Source organism: Tyto alba, unplaced genomic scaffold (assembly GCF_018691265.1).
Source record: "Tyto alba isolate M040663 unplaced genomic scaffold, T.alba_DEE_v4.0 Super-Scaffold_1, whole genome shotgun sequence".
NCBI lineage: Eukaryota > Metazoa > Chordata > Aves > Strigiformes > Tytonidae > Tyto > Tyto alba.
Genome location: NW_024881261.1, coordinates 18,139,833 through 18,165,021, shown reverse-complemented (window position 1 = coordinate 18,165,021; position 25,189 = coordinate 18,139,833). Strand labels below are relative to the sequence as shown.

Here is a 25,189-nt window from a genome sequence, read left to right as displayed (position 1 = left end):
GAACTGGCGTTCCTTATCCAGCAATACATCGTATGCAAATAGTGATGCAAGAACTTTTTAAAACTTTGTTTCCGTGTGTTCCAACACACGTGTGCAGTATCAGTCTTTTACCCACTGACATCTGAGGCCATGTATGTAATTTTTAGTCCCTGTGTCTTCCCACAGCAAGGCAGCATAATCCCTAATCAGTGCAATTCACAAAATATGTGGTAGCAAAATGCAGTACATAGTAATCTGCTCTTCTGTAGCTGTGTAACTTACAGTTGGTTTTGTACAGAATTTTCTTTTAGGTTTTTGATTACTTTTGTTTAAGCCTCCCTTTGTAAAGCTCTTCACACTATTGCCTGTCTTGTTCTAAATGTTTGAGAATTCTTGGTAGTATAATGATGATTTTAAAATGTCTGTCTTTAAGACTGCTGTGCCAGTTAGCAAAGAGCATTCAAGGAGCTTGCCTTTTATAAGGGAATCTCTCTCCCTAATGCTATGCCATTTGCAATTTCTTTTTCTAGGGGTAAACAAGAATCTGATGAGGCAAAATATAAAAATATTTTTGAGCAATCAAGCCTTGGCAGAACAAATCTGATTCTGAAGTAGAGTTGCAGGATTATTCTCTCTCAGCTTTCATATTGCTTTCAGCAAATGCTATTTTCTTTTAGAACTGTTAATTTCTTTCAGTTGCTATAGATTTTTTTTTTTTAATCCCTTACGAAAACACTACTTTTTAGCAAGCATTTGTTGACCTTTCTTCATTCAGCAACCAAGGAATGACCAGGTCTCTTCAGAAGGGATTCAGCATCTGTAGTCTCCATAGGATTTGGTAGTTAAAGGTGTTTCTATCAGTCTTACCAGTTGCTTATGATGACAGTAACCAAACAAGTAAATAAAGGCTATTTATTATGAGAAGAATATAGTGATTGTAGCCAAATATTGCTAATGTAATATAGGTTATTACTGAAAGCCTTGAGAGCCAGGACTGCAAATTTAGAAAGGAGGGGTGGTGTAAAGTTCAAAAATTAAGTTTGGAGTTCTGGGTTCTAGTACGAAGTCATAAAGCAGCTTGTGTCTTTCTCATTAGTGTAAACCAAATGTTCCTAAGAGAGAAAAATCTTATTTTTCAAAAAACAATTTCTCCCTTTCTGCCCACTTCCCTCTTTTTTATTTTCCTTATGTGGTGTCATAAATATTTTTCCAATCAAGACATGAAAAATTTGATGTCATGCCCACAATTACTGGATTGGCTCTTTCAGGACTGTTTCTGAGGTGCGGGGGTGGAGCTGGGAGGGGCAGATGTTGGGCTGTAGTTACTGATAGTGGCTCTCAATTATTATTCTGTAAGAATTGATCTTGCAACACCACATGCTTGATAACACCTTGAAAGACGCTCTCCTAAGTGGAGTAGTCTCTTGTGAGATTTTATGTAGTGGGACCAAATCGAATTATTTTCTGCTTACAGCACAAAAGGCGGCTGTTGTCCAAATTTCTATCTCTGTCCTATCAATGAATTTATCCCTAATTTATGTGTGGGATTTTTTTTGTCCTCAAGAAATTGTGGTTGACTTTTAATCTACAGGTCACTTGTCTATGTGTAGACTTTTTTTTTTCCCCTTTCTCTATAGAATTCAAAGTTCTTAAGATAACTCTGATAGGCTGGAGTACATCCTCAACAGGTTATTGGTTACCCACCAATGTCCTGGCATTTTTGGTAGTGTTGTTGTTCAGATGAGTAACATTTTTAGGATCAATAGTCAAATCACATTGGATAGTACAATGGCTGTGTACTGTAGTATGTTCTATGTGTAGAACAGACAAATAAAGGATTTTCTTTTCCAGTTTTTGAAGAAGTAATATGCATTTGGGACTTATGCGTCATACAGGAAATAAATTCAGTAGCTCTCTATCACCCAGCTTCTTCTATTGCTCAAGCAGATTATTTAAGCAGGAAAAATTCTGTTGCCTAAAGTGAGAGTTCAAGGGCTGTGACAGTCCTAGAGTAGCTCTTCCAGTGCATGTTGCTAATATGATAAATTTTACTGTCAAACGTACTTGTTATTCACATGAAAACTAAGATTTTAGTATTTGGTATCTGAAGATGAATACAAGTCTACAGTTTCTCATGGCTGCTCTTCTAATTTGCTAGAGAAATAACTTGTTTTTATGCTCTTCCTCACTACTGTGCTAGTGCCCAGAGTTCTCAGAAAAAAAACTGTAAAGACAACCCTGTGTGATGTTCTCAATTTCAGCTTGGATGTGCATCTGTCAATCAGCTACCTTCATATCTGAGTCTATTGGAAAGTGTTTCATATAATCAGGGGGTTGACTGCAATTAACTATGTAACTTCATTTTACAGCATTAGTAGGAAATTGCTAGAAGAGTTTTGTAGTCCTAACAGTTCAGAGGCTGTTCAGAAGTTTCTGGTGGGGGCAAAATACCTTTTTTACAACACAGAAGTCAATATGGAAAGTTGTTTTGCTGTCTTCAAAACTGCATTAAATTCTAGACTTCTGCTGTTGGACTGTGTGATTACTGGAATAAGATGTAATGTCTCCACTCTGTCAGCAGTCTCATCAAAAGGCCCTGAATTTTCCACAGAAAAAAATCAGGTCTCTAAAAGACCCAATTGATTTGTTGGTAGCAATTAACAGAGGTGTGCTTTGGAAGCCCGTATCATTGTCTGTATCACTTTTCTATTAAATTGTATCTAATGCCTCTCAGTTTGCTTTGATGGGCTTGGTTACATGAGGAGAGATAATTAGGCCACATCCATTGCTTCCAGAAAAGCCAGTTTTGAGGTTCATATGCATTGCATCTGCACCTACTGATAGGTTTTCTTCAGAAGCCTCCTGATTCTTTAAGGGAAACTAAAGGTCACGTGTCGGAGTTGCACAATATTCTATTACCAGAAAAGTTTCCATAAATCATCTATACACTTTTCTGTTGGTCATATGCCAAAGAGGCAGGCTCTTTTCTATCACTCACTGCCTGGAAGGGTTAAGATTGCAATGGGATTTCTTATACTTTATACAAACTATCTATTTTATTAGAGTACACTGGGTTAAGTTACAGTTGATATTTAAGGCTTGTCTCAAGGGGATTGCTGCTTCCAATATCTAAAGAGCAGCTGACTGGAGTCTGGTTCATGCAATTACTAATCACTACACATCATCACAAGCATTCAATCAAATGCCCAGTTCAGTAGATTGTGTTTAAATAGCAATTCCAAGCATCTACTTTCTGGCCTAACTGGTACAGTAAATTTGTTTGGGCAGATGTTGAAATAATTGACTAGGTTTTTTCAGTAAGACTTACCTGTGTATAGTACCTGTATTTTTTTCTTCATTGTGTAGCTGTTACCTGCAGTAAAACTTCCTGAAAGTCTGACTACTTTGGATTAAATATACCTCTGACTTAAATGGAAAATAGACAACAGTTCTTCAGATTACTGCATCATTTTGCCAAATAGATGGTTGTGTGTCCATGTCCATCCATGTGACCTGCTGTATCCCGCTCCCCCCAAAAATCAAATTTCAGACAAGTTTACTGATGTCCTCTTTGGAGAGAAACAGGAAATCTTAAAGATAGTCCTTATTAAAGAATGTATTCTTGAGTTTTATGAATATAATATGTAGCCTTAGATTTTTCAGGAGTATGTCTTGGGTATTCAGCATTCTGCAGTATATAGGTAATTGATGCCAACTCACATGCAAATTGAATATCTTTTTAATTTATTGGGCAATTAATTTTAATAGACTTGGTTGTGATCACTTCTTAAAGATGATGTCAATGAGAAAAGAGGTCCCCTATGAATTTATCTTCTAATAATCAAAGATGAATCTTACAATTCGCCAGTTATCCAAACCAGGGACAGGGTTAAGTTCAAAATTTTAACTGTTTTAGCTCTTACTTTGGGATGTGCAGATCCTATTTTAAAGAAAAGTTTGTATTTAGTGAAACAGAAGCACACAGAGCTTGATGACTGACTTCATGACATTTACTAAGTAAGAGCACTGAATCATGCATTTTTAGGGTTGTGAATCTGTCATTTTTGTGGATGATACACATATCAGACTGAGATATATGGTATACTAATTGAGTGTACAGACAGTAAAAAAAGGTTTAAGGTGGCAAAAACAGAGTAGAGAAGTGAAAGCATTACCCAGAATTTGAACGTATCTAAGTATAGGAAAAGGTTTCCATTGCTTATAGGAAGTAACCAGACCACTTTTGTCAAATGGAAGCAGCAAAATGTTTGTCTGATTCTCACTAACCACTTCTAAAGCCAAGTAGATTTTATTGTGGCTTGTGCCCCCCACCCCCTATCTAAATACTATTTTCATTAAATGTTGTATTTTCCTTTGCTTTGTAAATGGAAATGTATGAATTAATCTGTATTACAGGCCCCAGGATAAAATCAGTCCTTTGAATAGTGATTTTGAGGACTTGATAATATTTTGTGCTTTTCTAATAGCTTGTGCTATGGCTTGCTTTGCTAATAATTTATGAAGCACCAAATTCTTTCAAATCACTGGAATAAGTTTAAGAGGATGATTGGAGATGGGGGTGAAGAGAGAAATTCTGTAATAGCACTGCAGCATATTCACTGTTTCTGAGGGTCATCTAAGAAATAAATTGTTCCCTGCTGCTGCCTCCCTAATCAGTTGTAATAATATCATGCATTAGAAACTTGTGCTCTCTTTATAAATTCCTGTAAGGATTATATTTATAATATTCCATATTCTATTTCTAGAATCACTGCAGTAATGCACACAACTCCTACCCCTAAAATAATTATACAGTAATATAAAATCAGTGCATTTTCATCTGCATATATAAATCAGCAATTTATAAAAGGTAATATCCCAAATTATACTTACATTCTCTCAAATCAGAGGTTAGGACTGGCAATGGAAATGCATCAGGTGCTGGAATGAAAGATGCTGTGGATGCCTCTGCCCAAGGCAGTGTATATGCCTCTCTCTGATTTCAGAAACTAGGAGGCACTGAGGCAGGTGTGTGTGTCTCCAATGTCTCAGTGCTGTAGTTGACAGTTTATACAATGCAAATTCTACCCAGTTATGGGACCTAAGATACATGTGGCTAACGATTATCATAGGTCCCAAAACTGGGTAGAATTTGCATGGTATAAAGCAGATAAAAACTGCCAACCAGAGTACTGAGACATTTGGGAGACACACCTGTCTCTATACCAGCCTGTTCTATACCAGTGGAGGCTGTGCAGTTTTCATTTAATACAGTGAAAACACAATGTTTTAGAGGATTTGATAAATCCAATAATTTTTTTGGTAAAATGTACTATTCTGATCTCCCAGAAAAATGCATAAAAAAATGCATAATCTCATCTCACTAACCAGAACCCTTTTTTTTTTTTTTTTTTGAGAGATTGAAATTTGTTCTGCAACTATGAGTAATCAAGTTTTAGAAAAACCTTCTGTTATCAAGGAAGGTTTTTCAAGTTGCATCTTTTCTATACAGTCAACAAAGGTAAGAAATTTGAGTAACTAGAACCTGAAAGCAATCCACATGTGAGTGAACAAACCCATTAGTGACCAGCAACACACCACAGCAGCAATTGACAAATTGACTACTTGATGAAAAGAAGAAAAGTCAAAGCCTAGTACTGAAGCTCTGCATTCTGTCTTAAGAAATGTTTTACAACTTCAGTTCCGCTCAAAGCACAGTTCACTCACTGTGAAATACAGATTATCTATCTGCTCACAGGAGAGTTAGAATCATACAAACTCAGGAATGGTCTATCGATATGACATTGGGTATCTTCTCTTTTTGACTGAAGCTCTTTACTTTGAATGAAGCTCTTGACAACAGTCCCAAGTGTTTTGTGTATCACAGCTCTCGTAAGTGTGGTTTCCTTTCTTCTTTATAAATAAATCCTAAGGAAAACATATAATGGAAAATAAAAATGGAAACTGTTTATATTGTAAACCCCAATACAAAATGTTATTAATTAAAAATAACTGACTTCAGCTAAAAAGTAGCCTAGAGTTTTGGACCTTTGCTTTCTTCCCCTGAAAATCTTTGTGTTGAATTTATTTTACCTCATGCTGACCCTATGCATGAAATAGAAGCTGAAATCAAGCAGCCAATTTATATTAATCTAGAATTTTTCTATATTAGTGTTGCTTGGAGTATAATTGGAAATTGGTTTATTTGCAAAGAAGAGTAACAGGTTTTGTTCAAACTTGGAAGGTGATCTCTTTTCAGCCATCTGTTCAGAATAAAAGCAGCAGCAGCAGACCTGACCCCCTCCAGATGATGACAATGAGCTGCTCTGCCCAGAGCAGTCACCATTTCATATTGCCCTTGAAAACCAAATTTGAAAAAATTCAATCCTGAATGTAGTTTTTTCATATTTATGAATGTAAATGCATGTTTTTTCATGCTGCTGACCTAGTAAACTTCACAAAGATAGCTCTTGCCTCATCAAAAATTTAGTCTTTGTCATACAACTAATTCGTGTGACTACTCTTGTAACTACAATAAACCAAACTGTAAGTTATAGCATTTCTTTTATGTTTTTATACCCTTTAATTCTGATTTATAGCTGCTATAGATCATGTTGCAGTCTGAAGTTTTAAAATGGCTGTGACCTTTGAAAGAGGAGACAACCCTATAAATTTGCTGTTGCAATGTTTTACACTAGGGTAAAAGTAAAATGCCAGATAAAAAGAGAGGCTTTAGTACACTTGTAGAATATTCTTTTAGTTCAAAAAAAAAAAAAAAAAAGGCATTTCAGTGTTTTCTTTTTTTCTTTTTCAATATAGGTGGATGGGTGTATTTTTACTACAGGACAAACTGAGATAGTGTATGTATACTGTTTTTTTCCCCATAAGCAGAAAAAGTCTTGAAGTAGTGATGACTAGCAAATCCCTTCTGCTTCTTCACATGTTCTGGAATTGAAAGGACTTCATAAATCTTTAGCTGCATATATTCACTACAGCACTATCAAAATGTCCTTTCTATTCATCACTGAAGTGCAGAGGAAACATTGGGGCACATCTCCCATGCCCCAAAAATAATGCATGTCCTCATGGAGCAAGCAGACATTCTGTGGGTGTTTTTTTTTTTTGGTTTGTTTGGTTTTTTTTTGTTTGTTTTCCATTTAAATTGAAGATGTGGGGAAAAACTCTCAAGGATATTTATGACAACATACAAGGTTTCTAATTTCTCTATTATTTGTGATACGTTAAGATATTAGTAGTAAGGGTTAAATGTTAGTTTCCTTTCTTTTGGTAATCTCAGCAATGTGGACTATTTAATGGTGAAACTGTAATTATGAAGACATGCAATTTCTTTTACAGAAGCTACTGATACAGAATATCAGTCTTCATTCAACTCTCACCATACGATCTACTTGCTTGCTGACTTTTCTTGATATGTATCCTGTCTTCCATTTAACTATGTATGCTTCATTTAATTGCTATTTAGATTCAGGATTTTCAGTGGAACTCAGGATACAGAGTACATATCTGTAACTAAAAACAAACAAAACCTACTCCAAACCCTGTCTTTTATGTGGCATATGGGGAATTTCTTACATATCAGACTCTCAGACTTAGTCTGGTACTCATGAAAAAGACATAAAAATGAATAGGAGTCTTGCTGCAAGATGCTAATTGTTCATGTTTCTTTATACACCTTTTGGTTTTCAGAGAAAGGAATCAGCTGACAGGGTCATACACTGCCATTTAAAATTAGACTGACTAAAAGAAATTAATCTTTGCAGCCCTGACTAATACATAATTTCACTCTTCTGCAGTAGCTAAGTGAGATTACAGCCCTTTCTATTTTGAGGTTTCTTAAGTATTTAGAGCCTTTGATGTTTTTTGAAAATCCAGTCATGTTACTGCAATATTTAAAAGAAAGTCTGCATTTTTTTTAACACCTCGTATTTTTATTTTTCAAAAATGAGTATCATTTTTAATAGTAATTTCATCTTTGGATTTAGAAATGTGTTTTATTCATGTTCAAAGCACCTTCTAATAAGATTACTAGGGGTGACTTTGAGCAATGACCTTTTGTCATCACATTAACTGATTTAGAAATTTTGTTCACACTGTTTCCAAATGTTCCTCTGCTGTGGGCTTTTTAAAAAAACATTATTCTAAAAGTTCTAGTCAATACAACCATAATTCAATGTAAAACTATTTCTAAAAATCCAGAAAAAAAATAAAAGAAGAAAGTGCTATTTATATTTCATTAAAGAAATAAGTCTGTTGAGATAGCCATCTCAACCATCTAAAAATTAACTCAGAGACATGAGACTAGAACATTAATTTTCTTTGCTAGTTTAGCTGTATCTTATTTTTTACATAATAATACAAGGTGGATACATATATCGGAATATTTTTATAAGAGATTTTTTGGTGGATGGTAGGTTTTATTGTAATCCTGGAGCCTATAAAAACATCAGAAAAGACACTGTCTATACTTTAAAAAAACAGAATGAGAGAAAATGTGCTTCAAAGGGTTTAACTTTTTTCAAGTGTAAGTAGTCATTCCATTTTGCATATGAAATGAATACATGTGAATACCCAAAGATTGTTCTGACTTGCTATGCGTTAAGTAAAGAGAAGAGAAAGTCCTTCTCTTCATTGTCTTAGTTCTGTCACACAACATCAGTGTTATAGAACGGAAAACATACGACCCTTAGAATAGGATTTCTATATCTGATTTTGTAAGTGGGCTGAATTTTGGGAATTATGGATTTTAGGTCAATTACATAGGAAATCAAGAGATGATATGCAGAACTCTGACATGGATATTCAAATACTCATTGACCTTATATATAATTCTTCATTACCATTTTTTTCTCTATTTGAAAAGTAGTCCTGATTCTAAGAGCTAGAAATAGGTTAATCTTTCCCTACTGGGATATAATATTTGAGTGCCAAAATGCTGGCCTTGTACCAGAAGATGCAGCTCATGGTTGATGTTCTCAAATACAGAAACTTACAGAACTTAAGAATTACTTTTAGTATTCACAAGTTGGACACAAAATGGTAAACTGCAGTTAATATAAAGAGATGGAACAGATTCACAATTAACTAAAATTTCTAAGAAAAACTTCTAATTGAATTCAATCCACTCTGGACTTCATTAAGCGAGAGATCTGTGCAGCTACTCCATTAGCATTTTCCTGAATCACTAAGTAAGTAGAGACTGTTCAGAGAACCTTAGCACTTCTAAGATTAGTAATCAATCCCTTAAACCGAAAGGAGTGTAAAAATTCTGGTATACCAAACTTCTTTCCTACTTTCTCCCATAGGTTAGAAAACACAATGATTTCATTTCACTCCACCAAACTTTGTGCCTAATGATGAAGCTGTACAAGGAAGGTGTTACCAGGTTTAGAAGAATAAATGAAAGCTTTTTTTTTTTTAACATCTTTTATTCATGGATGCTCTGAAATGCAACCAATCTTTTCCTGCTGAGCCATGAAAGGTGTTAAGTTGGATCATCTTTAACCCTTCAGAAATATTTTGGTCTAGACGAGAAGATAGTCTCTGATAAACTCTTACCAGCTATGGCTTGCTAAGTTGAATGGTGTTGACAAGGCCCATAAGTTTTTCTCCCTTGCCTGATAGACTTAATACACATTCTGCCCTAATAAAGGTTCATGAGTATTTCTTTTCAGTTTAGTTACATTGAGAAAGGATGGACAGAATGTACTTTAAGTAATACAGAAGTGTTCCCATCATTAGAGAAGGTATACCTATGTTGATATTAATTGAAATAGAGATTTTTCCAGACTGTCTAGGCTAGCAAAAATGCATTTTCCAGACTATAGCAACATTATATGGTAGTTTCAAGTGTACCCTGCATGTCAAGTGACAACCTTGTTTCAAGCTTGTGGGACATGGCATATATGCCAGATTTTCCAGTTTGTTCTCAGCAAGGTTAAGTGAAATCAGACCAACTGGACTAAATTACCCTTTCATATGGAAATTGTGTCACTGTTTAGATGTCAGAATGGGACATATACAAATGAGCTTAGTACTTGTACTGGTTTCCATAAAATAATGACTCCTCGATCTTAAAGTTGAAGAGCTCCTCGGCTGTGCTTCAGAATCTAGGGAAATAAATCCTATCGTCATTTTCTGTCTGCTGTACCACTTCAAAAGTTGTAGTGACTTGTCTTACAGCAATATATGTTGTAGCCTTTTTCCAGAGAATTGCAAAGTGCAATGTTTATTGTCAGCACTACACTGATATGTTGTACCAACAGCTGAGATGCAGCTGGATTGTTTCTGCTCTGCCAAGAAGCCATGTAGGCATGTATATACAATATGCAGCTGTTGTCAGGTACCTTGCTATTTTCTGGGGCTTCAAATATCTCACCTGTTTTACTTCGTGGAATCTGAGTCAGAAGCAGTCGCTTGAGCCCTCAAACCTTTAGAACATCTGGTCAGGCAAGAAAGGATCACAGGTGAAGTTTGTCTGCAGCATACTAGCACAGCATGCTACCGAGGTTCTGCTGTAGAGGATTAAAATTTTGAAATTCATCATATCTCTTACAACTTGGGGAAAAAAAAAACATATGCTTTAAGTTGTATGATACCTGTGATGCACAGAGAGGAGAATGTGCTGAGAGGGACATGATGATGAGGAATCTGAAGCAACTTTCAGCATCTGCTGAAAGTTTTATACATTTTTGTTTTTGAAACTGATCATCTTATTACTGCTACCTCACCTGCTGTCTTTAAATAGGAATCAAGTTTCTTTTAAGCCTAGATGCCTCTATAATGGACCATTCTGAATGTTAGAAGTCAACTGGCCATGCAGTAAAGCTTTTTGGGAATTAGGCTCATCATTGTGTGTAGTAGAAATAGGAATAGAAATCCACAGTAGAACAGCATATAATGCCTATAGCAGACATTTTTGAGAATCTCTTCAGGAAGGGATACTCTTAGAGTTTTATAAAGTTAAAGCCAAACTTAGTGTTTAAACACAGCTGACCAAAAAAGAAAATGAATTACTGTTAATTTATAGATTGGCATGCTGTTTTTTCTTTAAATTGTGGCTGAATTTATTAAAAATGTTGGTTTGTTCCTGTGCAAAAAAAAAATATTATTAAATTGCATCTAGTGTGAGATAACTCTTTATACAGTTTCAATTTTGGCATGTGTATTTTCCAAGTTAATTTTTTATACTGGAATCTGAGTTCAGAGTACATCTCCCACTACAGAGTTCCTATCAAATGAAGTGCAGCCATGGAAGCACATATTTGCTTGTATGAACAAGCAAAAGCAGTTCTTGGTGGTACTGTGAGCAAGAGGGTAAGTCTTCAGTAACAGTGATGTCTAGCACTTCCCACTGCTCATGGGAAGGAGCTGCATCTTTCTGAATTTAAGTTTTTTGCATCCTGTGCACTTCTAGAAAATGAGCGAAAACACCTTTAACTTTGGCAGATATCTTTCTTGTCCGTATCAGCTTCTACATGATCCTTATATTATCTGAACTTCTGTTATTCAGTTATTTTTTCATTTCAGTGTTATCTTTGTTAATATTATTAAAAGTCCTTGAATAATTGGAATAGATGTGCAATCACCAGGTTTTGAAGTAATGCTGGACATCATGTCATGCTACTCCAGCCTGCTTTTCAAGATTAACAAGACTGCTACTGTAAACTGTTTACCTGTCCGTCTGCAGAGGGCCCACACAGTCTCCACAGCAGGCAGAATATGTTACAGTCACAGAGTTTTATAGAAGTGAGGAGGTGTTAATGTACTAAACTTCATTGCAGGCACTAGCTCCAGGTTAGAAAACTGAATTCTTACTAACTTGGACTGCTCTTGTAATCTAGCACCCAGAAAAAATTAACAAGTATCTGTTTAGTTAAGTTTAACTGGTTTGGGAAATGATGATCATACCATTTACTGTACCCCCAAAATGGCTATCAACTCCAGCTACCACAGATGTAACCTCTCACTGTGACCCAGAAAAACCTGAAAAAGCTTCACAGACAAAGCATCCCAAGCTGTTGGCCAGATTTTTGCTAAATAATTAAGCCACGATAAACATTTCTGAATTTTCATTTTTGTCTTTATGCTAAAGGAATTTCCAATATTTTGCTGGTTTAAGAGTATGAAAGTCTGAAATAGATAAAATCCCATTTTTTTTAGAGTTCAAATCTTACAGTTTGGGCAGAAGGTAAATCCTAAATGTTTAAATCTATTTAAAGATATTGTAAACCATTCTTTTAAAGTATGCATACATATACATGTATCCTTATTTGGATTTCATAGTAATTGAATGATCTGCACTGCATCTTCTGTGAATTTGTCTTGTAAGGTATTTGTATAAAATATGAGGCAAGGATTGAGCTGAACCACAGTGTGTGATCAGTTGCATTTGGAGGTGTAGTTGCCACGGTAGTCTTTTCCACATATCTAATTTCCCGACTGGGGCATTTTATAAGGCTCAAAGAACTGCTAAACTAAAGATACTTTAATTTGTATAAAGTTTTTGCTCTGATTATTCAGTATAATCAAAAGGGATGGTACGGATTGAGGAAGATATAATAAGTGCATGGATGGAAAATAAAATGAAACTAAAAGTGATAGTGATTGCAAACTAATTATTTGTGTACTCAACGTAATTAGTTTTGTAAAGTCTAAAGTTAAAATGTTCAGTGTGTTTATATCTTTAGGGGACTGTTTTAAGAGAATTACATCTGCTAGAGAGGACACCAATGTTTTTACTCACAAAGTATTTCGCTTTTTATTGGAACTTGTATCTTTGATCTACTCTAACCCTAGGTATGCAAGTTCCTTGTTTGTTAGCAAGAGTGATGATCAAACTATTTTGTTTTTCTTGGGCAAGTCAACCTTTCTAGATGTGTTCTGGGCTATAACTATGTTGTTAATGTAAACTTTTTTTCACCTCTGAAAACAAACAGCTGCATAGAATTGAATATTCTTTGAGAAGTCACACGGGACTAAAGATAATAGGGTAAGAGCTAATTTGGAAGATAACTCTACAGAGGAAAACACTTTTTCAGTGTCTATCTTATTTTTTTTTTTATAAATCAGAGTCGTGTGGTATTTATCTAAAAGGGACATGCCAGATACTATTCAGTCAATACTGAGTATAAAATTAGGTTAAGTCACTACTATATTAATAGCAAATAGACTGTGTAAAATTATATCAAAGGTTGTCATAATTTAAATATGGTGTATCATGTAGGCGCTTAGTTTGTGTCAAGTGTCTTAGGCAGAGAAAGTCTAGCAGTCCCTGCTTAAACTCCAGCTGCCTCTAATTGCTGCTGATGATTTTCTGACAAGAGGTAGCCTGTAAGACACATAAGTGCCAAATTATAAAGGTCAAAGCCAACGTGTTCACATTCAGTGAGAAAACTGAGTTGTACTGATTATGGAGCAAAAGAGCAATGCATGCTCGACAGAAAATCCTCTTAACCAGGCAGCTGTATTCAAGTCTAGCAGCCAGTCTTTAGATGACTTTGCTTAGTGTAGAGCGTGCTGTATTAGTTTTACTTCTGAGGTAGCAAAAGCATAGACTGCTTGGGTCCAATCTTCATTCAAATTTAACAACATTAAGTAAAACTGAAGAAAGCTTTCTTGCCAGCTGCGTTGAGAAGAGCACTGAATGCCACACATGCTTAGTTTTACTAGCTAATTTAAACTCTGAAAATTCTGAATCACTTGGAGCAATTTTTATTTGATTTTCTTCTTTCTTTTGAACTACATTATTTAAATATAAATAACAGCAGCAGGTCTTTGACTCATAATAAAACACAATGCATGCCATTCTTTTTTCGATCATGCTTATTGTTTTTAGGTGAGCATTTTTTTCATGTCTAAGTATGTGAGCATGGAAGTCTGCTTACCTGTCTACTTTTTTGACCCTTTCTTCTAATATTTATTCACTGTATATAGTTACCAGAAACTCGGTGCCTCCCTTGTAATATGATAATCACTGATACCAGCAGATACCACTGATAAATAGCTCAGATGCAGTTGTTGGACAGTAAGAACCCTTCATTCACCAGCCTATATCCTCGCTGCTCAAAATCATTAATTAATAAAATAAACATACTCATATGCAGCAAACAGTCTTGTCTCCATTCTGAAATCAATACTGTATGAGGGTGTGAGCTATTCAGTTAAATTAATGTATGAAAACTAACAGCCTTAATAGATATTTGTAATTTGTTTATCTTATTCATTTCTTGGGTTTGTTTTCTTTATTTTAAAAAATGCTTTATAAATTAATCTGTTCTTTTTCTTTCTTGTGCCTGTATCCTTTCCAAGGTTATGCCTTTCTGCTGTTCCAGGAAGAAAGCTCTGTACAAGCTCTGATTGACGCCTGTCTGGAAGAAGATGGGAAACTTTACCTGTGTGTGTCAAGTCCCACAATCAAGGATAAACCAGTAAGTAGTTTATGCCATGACACTTAGGCTGGTTGCTAACCCATTTGCTGTTACTCTTTTCAATTAAAAAAATAAATAAACACTTACAGTTAATTGACCTGTCCATTTCCTGTTGCTGTCCTTGCTGTTACATTGACTTTCAGCATAACATGGTTTTAACATTTGCTTCTTTCTGATAAATGTCGTGTTCGGTTAACTTTTATATTGGGTACTTCTGGTATCTCATAGGAGTATACATCCTTTTACAATGTTAGCTGTAAAACAATCAGAATATAATTTTTTCCTCTATATAATTTGAAAGAAAAGAAAGCCTTGTGCAATGAAATAAAGAAACTTAATATACTGTACTTCATTAGGTTTCTTGATTATTATTTTTTCTGCATGAAATAGGTAATTTATAATTTATGTCTCATTTATGTTATATAAACTGCAGAGTAAAAACAAGTAATGCAGTCACCTATAGCAAAATAGAAGACATAGGGTAACCTGCTTCTATTGTTCACAACTCTGATATTCTTTAATGCTACTATTTTTTTGTGGCTATGGATACATACAGATTAGATGAAAACTACAGACAAATATGATTAGATAAAAAATGTGCTGCATTTTAAAAACACTATTAAAAAGCTTGCACAGATAAATGAACAACTCAATATTACAGCACAGTGAGTATGCTTACGTGATTTTCTAGGATCAAGAAAATGGATGGATGAACAACTTTACCCAAATAACTTCTGAGCAGTTTTTTTTTTCTGTGTAATCTAAAGAATTTTTATCAACTGTGTTGCTTGCTGCTTAACAGAAGTGGGCATTCACACATTGTAAAAACTCCTTTTCTATCCAAGCATTGAAATTAATTTTACCTTCACTCCTATCGGTGCTTTAAAATTTGTGAATCACAGTATGTGATTTCAGGAAAGCCAGAAGCCCAAACTACAACTGTAACTGCACATACACGGTAAAATGACCTTTTGCAGATTTCTTATTATAATGGCAGTTAGGGGCAGAGAGTTAATGAGGTAGGAGTTTGCTATGATGAAATTTAACTCAAGCCTGGCCTCTAGAGGAGATAAATGAATTGTCCACCTTTCAAACACAGATAAGCTATGTTCTCCAACTGTTTTGGTGCTTATACCACTGATACACTGCTTTTTCTAAGGTAAAATTATATTTTTAATTATAGAAAGATTTGGCAGTTGTTTCTTAATTTTGAGTTGTCAAGTTCCTCTACTAAAAACAGTCCTTAATACAGGTGCAAATTAGACCTTGGAACCTAAGTGACAGTGACTTTGTGATGGATGGGTCTCAGCCTTTGGATCCAAGAAAAACTATCTTTGTTGGAGGAGTTCCACGGCCCCTCCGAGCTGGTGAGTTAGAAGGAGAATGTAAGGCATGTAGAAGCGGGATTCCAGATTAAGCAGAAAAGATGAGAATGACATACAGTATATGTAAAAGCGCAGAAAACATACCCTGTCTTTTCCACAGATTGTAGCTCACTTTCTAAGTCTGTGTCATCCTGTCTACAAAATACAAACCATGAACATTTTTTATCTTTTGAACAGGTTACTAATTAGGATTTTCAGTAGAAAGCTCTCCCCAAGTTTGCATAATATCATTGAACTTGACTGATTTTTCATAATGTATACCATCTTAATCCTAACCCTGATGTGCTTGCTGAAATGCAGACAAGTTCCCCTTCCCTTTGACTAGAAGACAAACTTCTCCCAGCCCCTTTCCAAACCAATTCCAACTGCAACTCTGAGAATTCTCTTTCCCTTTTCCTCAAGCCTAACCCTAATTTTCTCATGGAGCTATAGACAAGACCTCTCAGCCCTTGCACAGAAGAAAAATTTCTCCCAGCCCAGGTCTCTCGGTGGCTCCACTCTGTACTGAAGACCACTTTCCAGACCCACTCCTAATGTAGCTCTTTTCCCCATACTTTTTTCTTTACCCTTAACTCTTTTTCTTCACTTTTATTTGCAGAGCCATAGACAAGACTCTCTAGCCTTTCACCAGAGGAAAGATTTATCCCAGCCCAGATCTCCTCTCAGCCCTTACTCTGTTTTGAAGGTCCCTTTTCAACTCCAGTCCCAACTGTAGCTCAAGACTCTTTTCTTTCTTCCTAACCTTTGTATTTTTGGTGAGCCAATGATAAGGTCATGAAGCAAGTGGAAACACTACTCCTAGCTAGGTCTTCTGGCAGCCTTCACTGCCATTTAGTAGTCCCTGTCCATCCTCACTTCGTCAGCTCCACGCTTTCTTTTTTTTAAATCCTCTCAACCTTAATCCTAATTTTCCAGGCTGTAGTAGGCAAGGCCCCTCAGACATTGTCTGGAAGAAAGACTTCTGGAACAGGTTTCCTGGTACTTTCCTTTGGCAGCCACTGTTAAGCCCACTAGAACTTCTCCGTCTCATTTTATCTTTCTCCTAATTCTTTTGGGAAGCTGTACACAAGGTCCCCCAGCCATTGCCGACAGTAAAATTTCTCCCAGCCCAGGTTTCTTGGCAGCTTTCACTTTCCTCACCCTCTTAAAATAAGGCATAATTGTAAGATGGTAATTATGTAAATAGTAACAATTAAACATTACCTCAGTTCTAATTATAAAACTGTATGCCTTTATAAAACTGTATGTCATTTGGCCAGTCATAGATTACATTTCAAATGCATTACATTTGAAAACTGATGCCTTTAAATAGTTACGTTCTCCAAAGCAGACAAATAGTTTCCAGTTTTTATTGTTTGCAGCTGTAAAGATCTGATACAGAAGATTTTTGTAAGATGTCTGAACACTGCATGGTTTCCTTGCCCTGGAATCCTATATATTCTTTGGCTATTGGCAAGAGTAACTTACTGGAACTGTTGTAAACGTTTTTAAGTGTTCCTGATGTTTATTCCGTACTGTCACTTTCTGAGATCATTACCCAAATGATGATTCCAAATTATCAGAAAGCAGAAGAACCTATTGGTCACCACATCATGCTGATAGTTTTCCCTTACTGCTTGGAACAAGAGGATTATCTGGTTTGGTAGAATGAGTCAGACATTTGTTTGCTCATTGCTGATGGACAAATTAGCATATAGTCTTCCCTTAATGTGACACAGACATTTATACGAACACACATACATACTCAATTTAAAAATTGTCTCTCTATACAATTAACTAGTGAGAATTTTGTGAGAACTACAAGGATTGCAATATTTAGTATACCTTTTTCATTTTATCTTGGATAGATAAGTTTTAACTTGCTACTGAAAGTGTTTTCACACATTGGCATAAAAGAATGGCTGACTTGGCAGGGTCAGTACAGGTCGCAGTATCTTGCTTTGGGAGGGTCTGTCCCTTATCCATCTGACAAATTTGTCTGCCTGTCAATTACAGAGACCTTGGCTTGACGACCATATGACTTCGCACAGTTTACATGCCCCTTTTCCACTTCCTTCAGTTTTTTCCCTTAACTTTCCTCCTGTATGTTTCCTCAGCTATGCACTCAGCCTTATTTAATGAATGATATTTATAACTTCTTTGGAGTTATTCTTGGTTTCGAGATCCACAATCAAGTTAATGTTCTACAAAAATACTGCTAAATTGCATCCAAATGTAGGCTTGCTTTAAGTGTAATAACTCCTGATGTTTCACAAAATTTTTTCACAAATGTAAAATAGTTCCTTAATGTCTTTTCAACCTCAGTACTTAGGGCAAAATATCAGATTCTAAATACAGGAATATCTTTAAGTGGTCTTATTTCTAAACTAGCATTAACAAGCCTGCCTGGACCTTGCAGAGATCCTGAATACCTAATCCCTAATTACTACAGTTTTAATTTACAATATGATAAATTCTGAAACAGTTGACCTGGTACCTACTTTAACAATGTAACTCTTAATTTTTTTCACACTTCAGTCACACCAAGTTTCTTTTTACAGATTTTGGATTTTTTGCCTTTACATTCCACTATAATTCATGTAGGGTTGACTCAGTCTGTTAAAACCAACACTTCAGTTTGCTGTTTTAGAGTTTGGAAGTCCAGTATGCTAAGGCCAATAGCGCTGTTCTTAATGCTATAAACCAAATGCAACACTATTATGTATGTTAAATCTGTAATATTTAACAATTGACCTTTTGCAGTTGAATTGGCAATGATTATGGACCGTTTATATGGAGGTGTCTGCTATGCTGGCATTGATACAGATCCAGAGTTGAAGTATCCAAAAGGTGCTGGCAGAGTGGCTTTCTCCAATCAGCAGAGCTATATTGCTGCTATCAGTGCTCGCTTTGTCCAGCTCCAACACAATGACATTGATAAACGGGTAAGTAAAAGAGCATGGAACAGAATGCTTGTTACTCACAAAACTGTACCAAAATTAAAACCAGTCATATTAATATTGTATTAGAGAACATTGTAACCTCTGTCCTTCAGATGACATTTGTTAAATATTTAAAAGCTTATTTAAGCATCTAAAGCTGAGTGAAAAAATATCTTAAACCTCTTAAATGTTTAGCACTAAAACCAGAAAATAGTTGGTTGTAAGCTTGTTTGTTCTTGGTTTTGTTTTGAATTCTGAAGGTCAAACACTGTAGAATTTCCCAGCTTCTTTGTCCTCTAGATGTTTGCTCATTGTGTGGCCACAGCTTTTAGTTAATGGCTACTCAGATAGCTTCTGGCATTTCTGCTATTATTAGGCAACATTTTCTCTCGGCAATGTGCATCTAGATTTGAGGTTCCTAAAACACAGATTTACTGTAAGTATCATAGGTAATGCTGACCTCAAAGGTCTTGAGAATTATTTTACCAAAACCAAATGCCAATAGATGTTTGCTAGGCAGAAGGGCGGGAAATGAGGTGGTTTTGTTATTGCATATGAAATCCTGGTTTCTGAAGGACTTTTCAAGTATACAGTGAAGTTAAGGTCTTTACTGAAATCTGAGATGAAGACATTGAAAGAAAACATTACTTAACTTCCAATATATCTTTTTTCCTTTAGACCTTCTTCACCTCGATTACATGTTCAAGTAACACCTATGTTTTTGAGGACTTGGCATTTAGAATTATTGAAAAGAACATACAGCATGCACTGCTGCTATGTGTTTTTACAACAGGGATGGCATGTTTTCTACTTAATCTAATATAAATTGTTTCTTAAGAGGTCAGCTTGACAGGTATTGGTTGTGTCTATTATGTGCAGTATACATACAAAAATACGCAGTGGCAAAGTCCAAGCTATTTTTACCTTCTCTTTAAAAATCTGAACTGAACTTTTTCCCAGATTGGATGAGGACATGGAGTCGTAAGTCCTCAAACTATTTTTCTATGGTGCTACTCTACCTCATGATTTTAACTAAGATAAGGCTGTTTTTAAATATTTCTTGTCCAGTGAATTCTGAAAAATTTTACAAAGAGACTAAGAAGATTAATTTTGGAATCTTAGTTACAGTGTTGAACCCTTTGAGATTTATATATCAGTCATGCTTAAAAACTTTGATTTTTTTCCTAAACTGTAGGATAGAGTCTCAAATATGCTAGCTGGTAGTTTGTTCCACCAATCAGTACTTTTCCCAGTTGTTGACTGATAATTTAAGGTTACTTAATTATCTTTTATCTGTTTTTAAAATAGGTTTATCTGTGAATTTGAAGAAGTATGAAGTCTCTTAATCAGTCCTCAAGTATTAGTTTTAAAATATAATAGATTGAAATCCCTGAACTGTGCAACATACATCCTTAAATTATTTCACTGGTAACTGAAACAATAAAAACAGTGAGAGAGATAATCTATTTCAGACCTTTGTAATTCATGCTTTGGAAATGTGAGTAGGTGGGGACCTAAAGATGTGCTGGACATTTGACCTGCTTTCTTCCAATTTAATTTGATACAGTGCTGGTTTATTTCACATGATGCTTCTAATTTTAGTGGCAGGGCATCTGACATGCAAAACGGCAGTTATTCAGACTTGTAGTCCAGTTTACTAGTAGTACAGTGTAATTTAAAAAGAAAAAAAAAATATTGGCAGTTCTAGCTGTTCCACAGGCAAGAAATATAATTCACTATATAAGCTTTACTTCAAATGAGTAACCTTTATTGACAAGTGATCAGGATATGCAGAAGTAAAATTCAGCATGAAGCTTTTTGTATATGTTTATTGCTTCTCAACTTAGTATCTTGTGCTGTGTTTCTTTAATATCGTATGTATTTAAGAGTAGTTACTGGAGTCAAGTTTTCCTTGCAATATACAAATTTTGCCAGACTAGCACTTGTGTAGTAAGAGCAAAATTAATTATAAAAGCATGTATATTTCAAATTTTTCTATGTCTTTTAATGTAGTTGACTGTACTTAAACCACTTTTTAAAAAGCATCATAGAGCCATGAGAATTACACATGCATAAACTAATGATGTCCTCAAAATGAATAAGCGCTTAATTTAAATGTGTAGGCTTGATTCTTAGGAACAGACAAACAGGAGAAAACTCACATGTCGCCAACTTCTGTAATAGTATTCTTCTAACTGCCTAGTCATGCCTCAAAATACTGCTGTGTTTGGCACAGGTGCTTTAAAAACACGAATTCCAATCCTAATATGTTTCTACAACTAAGTGTAGGACAAAAGACAGCAGGTCTCCAGCCTATTTGTAATTGATGGCAAGGCCACAGTTGGAACAACTATGAAATCTTACTGTGTTTCTACAGCTAAAAATCTTTGGATAGTGATTTTTTTTTTTTTTTTTTACCAGCATAAGGCAGAGTACTTAATACAACTGCATTTAATCTTGTTTAATTTGAATCTTCTCTTCATTTATTAGTCTGGCCCTGCATTTTGCAGTTCACAGAAAACAAAGAAACAAAAAAAAATCTGGAAAAAACCCTCTGAAACTCACCAGACCTGTGAAGTTTAGAAATGTAATTTTGATCTTGATCATTTTTCTTCCTAAATGCTATTTTCTCACGCCCTGCCCCCCGTAACAACTGTACTCACATTGCTGGAGGTTTCTTAGACAGCAGCAAAATCCTTGGAGATGCTATTTTTATTGTACTTTCATCTTACTACTTTCATATACCTAACTTTTCCAAGAAATGTTGGATAGTTACCAAGCACACTCTTCTTTCTTGAGATTTTCTGACAAGTAAAGTGGTTGGTATGAAAATTTAACTACCAACTTCTTTGGGTTAATTCAGCATCAGTTGAAAACCTTGAATAGAGTCAAAAGAATTAAGATATTGTTCCTTCTGTTCATACTTAGCAAAAACCATGTAATCTTCTTACAGTTATTTTTCTTCTTCCTGGTGCAGGTGGAAGTGAAGCCATATGTGCTGGATGATCAGATGTGTGACGAATGCCAGGGCACTCGCTGTGGTGGAAAATTTGCTCCATTCTTTTGTGCCAATGTTACCTGTTTGCAGTATTACTGTGAATACTGCTGGGCAAGCATACACTCTCGTGCTGGGCGAGAGTTCCACAAACCACTGGTAAAGGAGGGAGGTGACCGGCCCCGCCACGTCCCATTCCGCTGGAGCTGAACCCCAGGCCTCACCCAGCAACAAGTACTGGAGTAGATAAAATTGAGTGAAAAGAGAGCGCTGCCTCAGGGCTTAGTGTTCTGGAAATCTGTGCATTCGTCCTCGACTTTAATGAAGATATGGGTCTTTTTATTACTATTACTATTATTTACAGTCACATTACTGAACTCAGTGTCCAGTATAATACAAACCGGCAGAGTGTAACTGTACTGATTTTGCACTTTGATTCACACAAACATCTGCTTGGTACCTTAATTTCCTACACAAGACTTGTCACTAGTGACATTATGTAGACTGCCATTCTCATCAGCCTTCGCCGGGTTGATGTGTATGTGATGAAGATTTTTTATTATAATTATTTTTATTTTTAAACTGGAGCATGCACTTATTTTCAGAAATTTAGACTTGCCCCTAGCAGATGACTTACCAAAGGTAATATTCACAAGTAGGTGGCAGATGTAGCAAAAACTTAAACAGATATTCAGCAATCATTAGTTTGGGTCATTTAGAGTAGTAATAACCCTTAAAGAAAATAAGCCTTTAGTTGCTCTCCATTTTGACTTGTAAGGATGATACCTCATAAGCTGGATCAGACTTTTTTCTTTTGTTTTGCTGAGGGTTTTTTTTTGTTTGTTTTGTTTTGTTTTTGTTAGGTCTTTTAGTGTTATGTAAATGTATGCTGCAATAGCTTTTGCTGCTATTAAAATGGTATTACTAATACCATAATACTCTATTCAGGCTAGGGTATCAATTAAAAAATGAATATGTGATTAAAATAGTGATGGCTGCTGAAAGGAGATCAGTATAGCATACAGAAAAGCTTCCAAGGAAGGTCAATATTTTTTGACTGCATGTTTACTTAATCAGGTTGCTGCATGCAATAAATTTTATATATGTCTAATATAAAATCTGCCCACAATGCACAAATTATGAATCTCCGTAGGCTACAAAATACTCAGTAACAAAAAAAATTGGTTACTGACTGGAGGAAGGCATGCCTCAGTAAATGTAATGCTTCTGAAATTAGGATCAGCCCATTACAGAATGACCTATGTTACAACAAATATAAAAACTAGCTGTAGGATATTCTTAAAACAAATTTGTGGATGGTAGATGAAGTACTTTGCGGTGCTCTGTTATATATCGTGCAATTTATTTTATATAGTAAAGTGATTATGTCTAGTACTGTGATCAAACTTAACTGTTAAAGCCTCTGTATCCAACATTAACACATTTTTGACAGTTCGTAACAGGTACATAAACAGAAATGAGCTCTTAGTTACAATCTCTCTCCTAACGCTTGCATCATTTATGTAGCTGCAGACCTTGTCCAGAAAACCAAAGAGCTCATGCTAGCATACATACACTACCAATTAGATAGTCTGTCAAACTAATAAACTAGGCACATTTAAGAAAGTTAGGAAAAAAAGTGGTGCTAAAGAAATGTCTGCGTAAAAAAAGTAACACGAGATGTCTGCTCTGTGGATGTGGCGTTATCTCTCTAATCCCTGGATGTATCCTGTGAAGCTTGAATACAATTAAGACCTGCTAACAGTGGACATTTTTTTAGCATGAACTATGGGGCTGCAGATAGCATATAAATATAAACACACTTGATATACTAATGATTGTGAGAATGTGTACACTATTTTTTTCTTTTTCCTCCTTTGTTTTTGCAGTTCTGGGGACAATCTGACTGGATATGACACCGCATAGTAGATTTAAGTGTTCTGGGTTTTGTTTGTAGTGATGTCCTTGTTTGTGTCTCATTTAGTAAGTTGTTTTTCCCAATGTTTAGTTGCAAGTATTGGCTTTGAAAGGATTTTTTCTGTTTTTGGAAAAAAAAAAAAAAAAAAAAAGAAAAAATAGTTTTTTACTGGTTTAAAATGCTTATTATGATTATCCCTTTTGAAGTTACTTCTGGGTGTTTTTGTGATATTGCTTTTCCCAGCCCAGATGTCTTTTCTGTTTTTTTGTTTTTTTGTTTTTTTTTTTTTTCATCTGTACAAGACATTTTGTTATGCACTACTTTTTGTATCTAGACAGTTTTCAACAGTCGGCTGATGATTTTTTTTAAAGAAAAAGGCATGCTTTCTGACTGACATGATCTTTTGCAATACCTCAATTTTGAAATATAGGAAAGAAAATGATATTTTCTAAGTAAGTTTATTCAGAAAAATATATATTAATTTAATTCTGCAAGAAAAATGATTTAACAGATGGGTAACTTTATTTTTTTCATGCTTATTTGAGTTTTTTTGAAAATGAAGAAGTTAGAGCTTTATAACTGTAATATTAAAGATCATAGCTAACCTACAGAAATCTACCTAATTATGTGAAAGAAGTAAACCTTTTTGAAGAAATACCCCTCTTTCATGTAGAAAAATACCCCCAGAGAGAAAGAGAGAGAGAGAGAGAAAGAGAAAAGCTGGAAAATGTACAATATAGCATAATGTTGGATTAAATCTAAAACAAAATCATCATAAAGAACAGGTGTAAACACAAACTCCATTTGGTGCTGAAAGTTGTGAATAGAAGGTGAAAAAATGTTTTCCCTTAATTTGTATATTTATAATCAAGTGTGATTATGCACGACTGACCAGAATTGTGAGAGTTCTTCTGTTTGTATTTTTTTAAAGAGAACTTTTTTTAGTTTATTAAATTATGACATGCTCCCTTTTGTTTTGTAAATGAATGTGCCCCTGAGTTGTTAATATGTTATATTAAAAGAGGGTCCTTCAAAAAAAGTTATTTTTTAAAATATGGAGTTCTGAACTGCAACTTGACTAAGAAGCCCCTGGGTACAACAGGTCCTATTGTGGCCTTTTCTGATGTGAGACTTGAACTAGTCGATTTTTTTGAAGGCTAACCTAACCTCGACTATTTGTTGTTATGTGCAATACTGTTTGTACTGTTTGTATAAAAAAAAAGAAAAATGAAAAGAAAAAAGGCATAAATCTTTATTGCAGATTTATTTTCATTGCAGACTTTAGACATTGTGATTCACTAAAATCATTTTTCTACTGTCAAATATGTACCTTTTCTTCATGCTGGTATTTTTTCAATAGTAATGTAGCCTTTGTACTGAGACAAATTTTCATTGTTATTTTTAGAAAGATTTTTTGCTAAGAAAAAAATTAAACATATTTACATATTTTTCATTTTTATTTCGTATTTTCTTTAAGGAGTGCTTTCTCAACCATTAATATAGTTGTTTCTGGGAGAGACTTTCATATCTGGTCAATGTCATTA

At 35.1% G+C, this 25,189-nt stretch overlaps 1 protein-coding gene across 7 annotated transcripts in view; it reads left to right on the top strand.

The window, feature by feature from the left end:
• CPEB3 (cytoplasmic polyadenylation element binding protein 3) overlaps nt 1–24,149 on the top strand; it is a 141,887-nt gene extending 117,738 nt beyond the window's left edge. For all 7 annotated transcript variants that reach the window (XM_042807605.1, XM_042806633.1, XM_032994077.2 and 4 more), the window contains 4 exons: nt 14,308–14,426; nt 15,679–15,793; nt 18,554–18,735; nt 21,710–24,149. In XM_042807605.1, coding sequence (XP_042663539.1) covers nt 14,308–14,426; nt 15,679–15,793; nt 18,554–18,735; nt 21,710–21,937 — 644 coding nt within the window. In that variant the 3' untranslated portion in view covers nt 21,938–24,149. The remainder of the gene's footprint in view (nt 1–14,307; nt 14,427–15,678; nt 15,794–18,553; nt 18,736–21,709) is intronic.
• Nucleotides 24,150–25,189: the final 1,040 nt, after the last annotated feature.